This window comes from Culex quinquefasciatus, chromosome 1, assembly GCF_015732765.1.
Source record: "Culex quinquefasciatus strain JHB chromosome 1, VPISU_Cqui_1.0_pri_paternal, whole genome shotgun sequence".
NCBI classification, from domain to species: Eukaryota; Metazoa; Arthropoda; class Insecta; order Diptera; family Culicidae; genus Culex; species Culex quinquefasciatus.
Genome location: NC_051861.1, coordinates 21,656,631 through 21,667,187, shown reverse-complemented (window position 1 = coordinate 21,667,187; position 10,557 = coordinate 21,656,631). Strand labels below are relative to the sequence as shown.

Here is a 10,557-nt window from a genome sequence, read left to right as displayed (position 1 = left end):
AGAGAGAATTAGAAGAGCAACGCCGCGATGATGGGAGATTGAGTTGATGCTCTTTTGAAGAGATTTTTCGTGAAAAACCACACCGACGGAGGAGGAAAATCTTTTATTAACAGGTGCGTGGGCGCGTGATCGCTCAATGATAGCAAGTTCCTTAAGCTATTATCGAACAAGTGTAGCGTTCAGTAATTTGACGTTCATAATCGTGGGCACGGTTGAAGTGGTTGAGGAATGTGAGCGATTTGGGGATTGGGTCGAAAGAAATGATCGAGTTTGATATTTTTGGGATTATCTTATGAAATTTAAGGGAATTGAAAACACGACACAAACTTTACGATGGATGGTTTTCAAGAAATCAGAAATAGTACTAATAGTATTTTATACAACAAAAAGATATTTCTGCAAAAAGAAGATATTTCAGCACGTCGAGTCGTATCCATCGAGGTCTACAGAGTTGAATCAAAACGACGAGTGCTGGAAAATTAAGTTTTGTAACAAGTTGCTTACATCATTATGTGAAATTCTGAAAAACGCTTTCGATATAAGTGCCGAAAAGTTAAAGTTTTCAGCACCCAAAAAGCAGGCCGTTTCGTCGCTCGAGGATGACAAAAAGAGTTAATTCTTTCACGACGAAATTGCAAAAAAAAAGTTCTGACAACTTTGCCACTATTTCGTAAAAATTTAGTCAAGGTAATTAAAATTGATCCCGAGTTCATGATCATGAATTTGGAATCCATTTTTCAGTATCTCGTTATGTAGGTGTAAAGAAAACCCCTCCGTATACTTGAACTTCTACTAGGATTTGAATTTAAGAAGCATGAGAGTAAAGCTGTTAAAAATAAGGAAATAAAAAAAAAAATTGAAGTCCCATACAAATCTTCGGATAATCCAGTGTTTCTCTACTGGTGAGGAAATCCCCCCTGGGAGGGAATTTGGACTTTCTTGGGGGGGTATGAGGATGCAAATAAAATTGGAAGTCTTTAACGTGTTTGCAAAAATATATCCTTTTGTGATACTCTCTTAGCAATCTTTCATGTTATTATATGAATCATAAAAAAATGATTGGTTCTTAAAAATACTTCAAATGGATTTATTTATTAGGAAATCTAGAATTCTTCTTGCAGTTTATCGATCATGATCAATTTCATTAATAAGTTTCATTTAGTTGTCGTAATCTCAGCTGCTCTTTAAAAAAATCTTTTGAAATATGTTTTGGTGAGTTTTTGATGTTTTAACATTGGTGTGGTGTTATGTTGAAACAAGAACAACTCTAGAATTACAAGTTTTTTTTCCATTAAGGCCGTTGCAAATATTTTTCAAAGTTTATTTCACCCCCCTTCAAAATTGGTCCGAAAAATCAGGGGGCAAATTTTTTTTCAAGAACCGTCAAAATGTCTATGGAAATAGAAGTCTTATTAACTGAGAACAATCTAAAATGCTTTTTTCTGCATTGATAATCAATAATCATGTTTAGAATGTTAGGGCTCGTTTGAAAATATTTTGAACTTTTATGAATTTACAATGTACAGCACCGCAAAAACTTTTTTTCCCGCAAAAATAAAATTTTCGTCAATACTTAGAAATCTTGGAAATAAATGATTGCAAAACAACTGGACAGGTGTGTAATGCATTTCAAAACACTTTTTTCATCCAAATGTTGATACCGTGGCCTGTTATTTAAATTTTTAAAACTTTTTTTTCAACTATGATCAGAGTCGAGGGACATAAACTTCAAAAAATATTTGCAACGGCCTGAAAAAACTGTAAATCTATATTTTTGTTGACAATCAATTATTTAGACAGTTTTTCTATTTAAAAAATAAAAGTGAAAAATTTAATATCCAAAAATGATTTAGGTAAGATTGAATTTGAACAAACACGTTTTTTTACTCGTAAAAATGAAAAATACTTCTTTTTTTCCGTTCAGCTCATTTTTTAATTCTTCTTTCTTTAATTTCTTCTCAAAATATTTTTTTTCAATTATTTTAGGTTGGTTCAGACAAATATAAAATAATAAACAAATTATTTTAATACGCGATCATAAGTTCAAAATTTTCATGATTTAATTTAAATCATCAATATTTTATGAAAAAAATTATCAAAAAATATGTAATTTATACACTTTTACCAAATTAATTAGTTTAAAATAAAGGAGGGGGAATGAAGGTCTTGCAAATCGGCCAAGGGGGGAATGCAACGTATAAGGTTGAGATAATCGAACTTCATATAATCGAAGCTTCGGATAATCAAGGATTTGGATAACCGAGTCTTGACTGTATTTAAGAATTTTTCTTTTTCTCGAGACAAACCCTTTCTTCAGTTCTGTACATCGGAGTTTAACAAATAATCAAAATATTTTTAGTAGATGCCCAAACTTTGCTAAACATAATTTTAAACACAGGAAAATGTATTTCAAATTGTTTTCAGTTGATAAGACCTCTTTTTCCATTAAAATTTTGAAGGTTTTTGGAAAAAAAATTTTGCTCCCCGATTTTTAAGGCCTTACATATTCTTTTTAAATTCAGATTATGATTTCCAATCACTCCTAAAAAAAACGTTACTTAATCCACCCTTAGGTGGTTGGTGCCTTCCTCACATTTAGAGAGTAATGCTATCCAAAATAGATACAAAAGGACGGACCTTTCAGTGTTCTAGATTGGGTAGTAAGATCATCATAATTCAGGGCTCTTATGTGCTTATAACTTTTGATAGGGTTGTCAGATCTGCAATCTATTGAACTCATTGAAAAGGTCTTTTGATTACCTATCCAACGACAAGTCGCATGATAAATCCTGACAACGTTTTCATCAAAATATCTGAGATCCGGCCTCTTAAAAAATCATAAATAACACTTAAGTGCCTATAACTTTTGATAGGGTTGTCAGATCTGCAATCTATTGAACTCGTTGGAAAGGTCTTTCGATTACCTATCCAACGACCAGTCGCATGATAGATCCGGACAACGTTCTCATCAAAATATCTGAGATTCTGCCTCTAAAATGTGTATAAATAACACATAAGTGCTTATAACTTTTGATAGGGTTGCCAGATCTGCAATCTATTGAACTCGTTGGAAAGGTCTTTCGATTACCTATCCAACGATCAGTCGCATGATAGATCCGGACAACGTTTTCATCAAAATATATGAGATCCGGCCTCTAAAAGGTTCATAAATAACACTTAAATGCTTATAACTCTTGATAGGGTTGTCAGATCTTCAATGTCTTGAACGCGTTGGAAAGGTCTTTTGATTTCCTATCCAACGATAGGTCGCATGAGAGATCCAGACAACGTTTTTATCAAAATATCTGAGATCCGGCGTCCAAAAAGTGCATAAATAGCACTTAAGTGCTTATAACTTTTGATAGGGTTGTCAGATCTTAGATGTTTTTGACGCGTTGGAAAGGTCTCTTTATTACCTTTCTAAAAATGTATAGCATGGCGGGTTTTCTTACAAAAACCACCCTTTTTACAATCTTCCGGACTTTTGTCAAAATCGTTTTTTTAGCATAACTTTTGAAGTACTTAACTAAACTTTATAATTTTCAATAGCGACTTATGGGACCCCAAGACGGATCGAATGAGACCAAAACGGTCCAAATCGGTTCAGCCAGCGCCGAGATAATCGAGTGCATATTTTTTGGTGCACAGACCCACATCCCTACACACACACACACACACACAGACATTTGCTCAGAATTAGATTCTGAGTCGATATGTATACGTGAAGGTGGGTCTAGGAGGTCAAATTAAGAAGTTCGTTTTTCGAGTGATTTTATAGCCTTTCCTCAGTAAAGTGAGGAAGGCAAAAATTAAATTTTCCCACCAAATTCTTCGATGCTGCATTTAATATTTATGTGCACACCAAAAATTTACACAAATTTGCAAATATTTTTCAAAGTGTTTGTCCCTTGGTTATAAAGTTACAACGCGAAAATTCCCGCTGGGTGCTGTTTGCTGATCCTAAACTCAATCGCACGGAAGCGAATGACCCATAGGGTTAAAGTCTCAGGTTTTTTTTGGAAAGGTCCTATAAACAAAATTTTCACTTTTTGCTTTTTGGGTGTTTTTGAATACCTCTGCCTCAACGCGGTTCTAAAAACACCCAAAAAGCAAAAATTGCAAATTTTGTTTATAGGACCTTTTAAAAAAAAACTCTAGAAGTTCCCCTAATAAAATCAACAACAACAACAAACTCAATCAACCGATTGCGCCCAGAAGGTATGTTAAATGCTAACCTTGAGCTTTCTATGTTTGGTTGCCTGGCTTTTAGCAGAGACAGTATTGTATTGTAAGCAGTATTGCAGATTGCAACTATTTTTAGACAATCGTGCAACCCTATTCAAAAGTGCACACCTCAAACTACAGCAGCAAAAACTGATTAAGACACACACCCCAAGGCTCTACTTCAAATCGATGAAAGCTTTTATCCTGGACACTCACCACAGTAGGCAAGCGGTGTGGAGAGGGGGTGTACATTCTGATGTGTGCATATTTGAGGTGTGAATATTTTCTAGCTTTGCGTCGAATTAGGTTCAAAATTAGCAATACGAGCTGATCCATGTTTTGCCTAATGTGATTGGAAGTTCAAAGATAGGTCGAGGACCCGCCTGGTTTTTGTTCTGTGTTTAGGCGGGGCCAGACAATCCCTAATGACCTCGGAATTGGGCCGCCACGATCTCTGCCATTCTGAAACGGGAAGCAGCGCGAGCGCTTTCATCACCTAATATTGCGCGTATTCCCGAAAAAGACACGCGGCCAATCAGCCTCGAAACGACGCGCCGCACTTTCGGCAAATGCGCGCTGTCAAATCCCATACTCCACGTTTTGTTTTTGTTGATCTTCTTCTTCGAATCGCATGGCATTGTTGCCGGGTATGTTTTTTATTGCACCAAAAGTGTAGAAAATCGCTGGCAACAATGTCTGCGGCACATTCTGAAATGCCGCGCGGCGTGTACCTTTGAGAGAAACGGACAATACCCGGGACTGAGATAAGATAAATCAGCATAACCCAAGTCTGATATAAATTATAATTTCCCATAATTTCGCAGCCGACCAGCGGGTATTGGATTGTACTACACACACAACATCCAATTTTTATCCATTCCATAGCTGTTTGATCAACTTATTACGAGTCCAAAAATCCCACAAAATGGCGAAAGGCCAATATTGCGACCTCTGCCAAACCGTTTATAATTTTATCGGTAATCCTTTTTTTATTTCATTCGTGGTCTGGACATACCGCCATCTTTTTTCAACAAGGTCTTCCTGATAGGAGTCCAACTTCTCCGACGCACGGTTGGATTACTCCAGCTCCTCCGTTGCCGTATGTTTGACTGAGTTAATGGACGAGCACCGTCGAAGTGCAACACTCAGGACCTCCTCACTTTCCTTGAAGCTACACTGAAAGCCCGACCATGGTAATTTTTTAGAACATTTCCTAAAAATGCTGCTTATTAAATTAACTGTGGCTATTTGGTGGAAGTAAACGCAAATATGGTAAAATTGCATGGTAGCAATTACGAATTCATTATCATCCTCTCCATATTGGAGGGTTAAAATTACGATACCGCTCTCGACATACACTCAACCCCCGGTGGTTGGTCACTTTTTCGTTTGACACTTTTTTAGTTTGTACCCCGTTGGTTGGTCAAAGTCAAACTAAAAAGTGACGAACTGTCACTTTTTACACGGCGCTCACGCACACTATCAAAACAAACGTTTGTGTGTGAACTCCGTGTAAAAAGGGTGTCAAACTAAAACGTGAACCCGTTCGTTTGACAACAGTTGGTGTCAAACCATCGGGGTTTGAGTGTAGTAAAACTGACTGCTTTAATCAGTCAATCCAAGCACGGAATGTTTTCAGCAAAAATACGTCGGTGCGTGTTATCAATTTAACCCTACGATATGGTAACTAGGTTGGGTTTTCAGTGTATAGTAGAAATGATCGGCAGTTGCGGACTCATTTCAGTAACGCTGCAGGTTGCCCTCCAAGCAAAAAGAATGATTTGGATGCCGACTACCTGTAGAAGGTGTGCTAAGTAGTTACACCAGGCTGCCGATGCCGTGGTCTACCGAAGAATTTGACAACTTTATGACAATGTTCGAAAATTGTCGGCGAACTCCTGGGTCAGACTCTGAAAAGGAGACGTACGGCATCACGTATTTTCCACTTGGAGCTCAAGACTCTTTTATCAGTGCAGACGGCGTTCATTTTAATGAATGCTGCTGATGTCAGGTAATCTGTGGTGTATGGCTCGTTGCTCGCAGCGTCGAGCTACACAAGTTCAAGTGCCATCTATGCCCAAATCGCACTACCCTTTATGGGAATGGCGACATCGCGTAACTTGCGATGCTAAAACTGATCGAGTAGCGCGGTAGTCGACGCGCTATACTATATGTAGCAGTAAGGAAGAGTAAGACACGATCAAACGTAATAGTAACCGTTTTGTGTAAAATGCATTTTCGCTGATGCTATACTTTGAAAATTCATGTGGCATTCTAGGTACTTGAAGTTTACGTCCGTGATAGAGCAACAAGGGTATGCGAAAAAGTGTACAATCAACCAACATCAACTATTGTATTACTCAAGCTTACAACAAAATCAATTGGAGTAAATTCCGAATGAGAAGTTCTAAGGATTTTTAGTTTGTGTACCTTAAGAAAAAAAAAAAATATCAAGAAAATTATAATTTGTATATTCTTTTGAATAAGTTTAACACTATTGCAACCAAAATTAACATTTTTCAGGAATTGTAGGTAAGTAAAACACATTTTATAGAAATCCAAATTATTTTTATTCCACTTAATTATTGGTTGCACTCGCAACCAAACTCTTGATCGTGTTGATCGTCTCCGGCAGCTTGCTGGCCTCGATCAGCAGCACCTTCCGGAACGGCTGCAGCTCCTCGTCCTCCTCGAGCCAGTTTCCGGCCAGGGCCGTCGTCGTTTCCTTCTGCACCGAGTAGTCGAAGCTGGCCGCGCAATCCTTGATGAAGTACTCCTCCTCGTCGTTCGAGTACAGAACTTCGGCAGCTTTGGCTCCGCTGGCCGCCTTCTGGTAGTACTTGACAAACACCAGAAAGTAGTCGAACTTGTACGGCATGCCCTTCGTCTTGGCGCGTTCGATTTCCGTCAGCAGGTTCTCGAACATAGGCACGCACACCGCGGCCGGAATGTTGACGAATCGCTCGTTCAGGAGGAGGGCCGTACATTTGTTGCCACTTGTGAGGGCCTCGCGGAACTGCGCCAGCACGGACTCGGTTGCGTACTTTTCCGCTTTTTCAAAGACCATCTTCTGAAGCTGCTTGACACAGTTCAGGTCCTGCTTGTTGGCCAGATTGATGGCGGTCGTGACGCCGAACACGACCTGGCAAGGATCTTCCTCCATTTCGTCGTCCTCGTCCTCATCGTCGTCGTCGGTGTACGCTTGCTTCAGAACGCTTCCCACGTAGTTTTGACCTGTCGGATGAACGAGATTGATGTAAAAAGCAATAATCTTGCTCTCCCCTACCCCGTTTTTGCATATTGCGCAAATTCACGTAAAATCGCGAAAAAAAAAATGCCGAGGGGGAAGCCCTTTCACCCCTTCTCCCTCCCTCCTTACCGATGATTATCCCCGAAAGCTCGCTCAGGTCGATGTGTGCCTTGACGAAGAGCTGTCCCAGCATCTGCTTGATTCCGTCCAGATCCGAATCGATCGGATTGCGACCTTCAAAGTCAACGGTGATTCCCTTGAAACGAAACACAATCTTAATTTCAACACCTGCTGCAAGCAAGCCCGGCATTCTCTTACCTCATCCCCCTTGTAAATGTCCGGATTTTCGTCGTCGGAAGAGTCCCCCTCGGAGTCGGTTTTCGCGTCCATCTGCTGGGCTTCCGCCTGCTCCTTGGACTCGACCTTTACCTTCTTGCTGGTCATTTTGAAAAGCGATCTGGCACTAATTAGAACGAATTAATTGCGAAAAACAAGGTATTTATCAACTCTACTCTGCAGAAGACAACGTGCGAGGCGTTCCGTGTTCACGGTCAGCTGGATGTACTCAAAATCAAGTTCAAATCCACTCAAAATCAAGTTCAGATCTCGAACTGAAAATGAGTGGTTTTCTGAACTTGATTATGAGTGGATTTTTCACTCAAACGACAGTTCAAAGGCTGAACTGGCGTTTGAGTAGTTTGGACTTGGCGAAGAAATGGTCAGCAGCAGTCAGCTTGTTTTCTAAGTCGAGGTAAGTTCAGTTCTGGAAGCGGCAATTTTGTTTTTTTCTTTCCCGGAACGTTCCGGGTGTAGCAGAGGCCCATTTTCTCAGCTTCTCCGAATGGTTCGGAATGTTCAGTTATCCATTTTCCAGCTGGTGGAAGTGGCAAATTTGCTTTTTCTTTTCGGAAGGTCCGGGAGTTGTGGTGGTCCACTTTTGCCAGCTGGAAGAAATGTAAATCTTGCCGAAATGGTCCGGGAGGATTGATTGACCACTTTTCCAGCTGGCAAAAGTGGCAATCCAGTTCCCGCTGTGTCTCAAGATGCAAAAGCTAAGGAAAAACTTCCTCCTCCAACAATTTTTGCCCCATCCGGAATCCGGATTGTCCGGCAGGTACAAACTTGGCTGGAGAAACATTTCATTCTTTGTTTTTGGAAGTCCGGAAGGTGCAACGATCGTTGGAGGAGGAATGTATGTCTTTTGCTTTTGCATCTTCCAGACGGTCCGGAAGGTGCAAAACCGGACGAAGGTGAGAAGTCAACCTTTGTTTTTTTGGAAATTCCAGATTGGTTGGAAGATTCAAACGCAAATAAAGACCTTACTCCTCCAACTTCTTTTGCAACTCCCGGACAATCCGGATGGTATTATATAAATTAATTTATATTTTTTTTATTTCTTAAATCGAAGCGGCTAAGCCTTCATCACCAACTCCACCGGCCCCAATCGAATCCGGCTCAAGCAGATCAATTTCCCCGATCGGACAACCTCCAGCTCACGCCAACAAATCGCGCCCACTTAATCCGCGACAGTGACAATATCAACAACTGCCTTCGTTTCCAGCAGCAGCACCGGTCCAGTCGACAGCGGAACACCAACCTTCTCCGCTTCTTGCTCTTCAGCGGCAGCAGCCGCAGCGGCCATCGCCCAGCAACTCCAGTCCAAGATCAACAACAACCTTAATGCGAATTGGGGAGGCGCACGAATACTCGCTGTTCAACGATCCGAGTGGTGGTGCTGGAGCCGACGGAAGTGGCGCCCAAAATCATTACGGTGGTCTCTATGTCACCACCATAAGTCACGGTGTGGTTGGTTTAGGACATCACGGGGTGGCCACCATCAGGCGTTGGAGGCGGGGACGGAGGAGGTAGGGATCGTGGAAATGAACCCGGCGGATCAAATGGTGTCGCCTAAGCGTTTGTGCTCGAGAACGACCGCTGCAGATTGGGTGAGTTAGTGGTTAAGTAGAGGTTTACGCAGTTGAACGTTTATTTTTTGTCTTTGCTCAGGTGAATGCCTTGGAAGTACAGCCGACGGCTGTACAAGCACCGGCGGCCAACAAACTGCTGTCGGACCTAACCGGACTTCAGCTGACCGCGGGTGAAAATCGTACGACACCTCATTTCAGCTGGCGCTGAGTTGACCTGAATATCGCAGAATATCGGTTGCTGCATGAGATGCCCAAAAATCGTTCCGTGTTTGGAAGGGGATTGGATGACTTGGCGGGACCGAGGGCGAGAACTTGTGCGATTTATGTTGGCCTGACCAGTTCAGACGTTGGTCGGATGATGCTGCAACTGCGGCTACTCGTGGTATCGATGACCGCTTCAGCAATTCGGTTCTCATCAGCTTGCGTAGGCGTAGAAAACAGGTAAGTTGACAGAAATATGTCCATAAACTGTTCTGAATAAAGTTTCTTATTCATTCCAGATACTACGACAAGGAGCGCTCCAAAAGCTTCGCTACGCGACAAGCATCCTCAAATTTTGGCCCACACGCACACTTCCGATTCGTCCTCAACGCACGAAGCGTCAGACGAAAAAAGGCCAATATAATGATCAAAGCTCCGACGGCCGTCATGACAAAACAACCCAGTTCAAAAGCGACCAAGAAGATTGAAATGGGCGCTGCCACCAGTTTTGGCAAATAGAGCTCCACCGTCGGCACCAGCAATGTTCCTACCGCCAACCTGGGCACCAACTCACAACCCTTCAAAACACCCACGCCGAGAAAATCCTTGTGACGCACGACGCGATAACGACCGCAGACGCTCTCTTCGAAACGTGTCTCTGTGCACTGTCAGTCGGCAGCTCCGATGATTTTAAACCCCCAAGCGCAGATGAGCCTGCTGATGTTACGCCGTGGAAGGAGACTTTGAGGCGGCGTTTGGGACGCCGCATGTTTGCCAGCTTTCGGTGGATATGAGCTGATATGCTGACTTTGCCAACTATGCGGAATTGGAACAGCTGCGGCGGCCTTTAGAAGGATTTGTTCTGTGGGTTGAGTCCGAGAAGCGATCCGCCTGCGAATCGGTTAGGAAGGATGTCACAGCCGACCTTTGCGTAAGCGCTGCGTGGCTACGACT

General features: G+C 41.8%; 2 protein-coding genes across 2 annotated transcripts; one reads left to right on the top strand and one right to left on the bottom strand.

The window, feature by feature from the left end:
* Positions 1-6,770: 6,770 nt before the first annotated feature.
* LOC6046149 (protein BCCIP homolog) lies at positions 6,771-7,970 on the bottom strand. The gene is made up of 3 exons (XM_001863353.2): positions 7,793-7,970; positions 7,604-7,730; positions 6,771-7,458 (listed from the first exon to the last, which is right to left on the bottom strand). The coding sequence occupies exons 1-3, from the start codon at positions 7,916-7,918 to the stop codon at positions 6,803-6,805; spliced, it is 909 nt and encodes a 302-aa protein (XP_001863388.1). The 5' UTR covers positions 7,919-7,970; the 3' UTR covers positions 6,771-6,802.
* Positions 7,971-9,541: 1,571 nt separating this feature from the next.
* LOC119765216 lies at positions 9,542-10,282 on the top strand. Its single transcript, XM_038248637.1, has 2 exons — positions 9,542-9,843; positions 9,903-10,282. The coding sequence occupies exons 1-2, from the start codon at positions 9,650-9,652 to the stop codon at positions 10,120-10,122; spliced, it is 414 nt and encodes a 137-aa protein (XP_038104565.1). The 5' UTR covers positions 9,542-9,649; the 3' UTR covers positions 10,123-10,282.
* Positions 10,283-10,557: the final 275 nt, after the last annotated feature.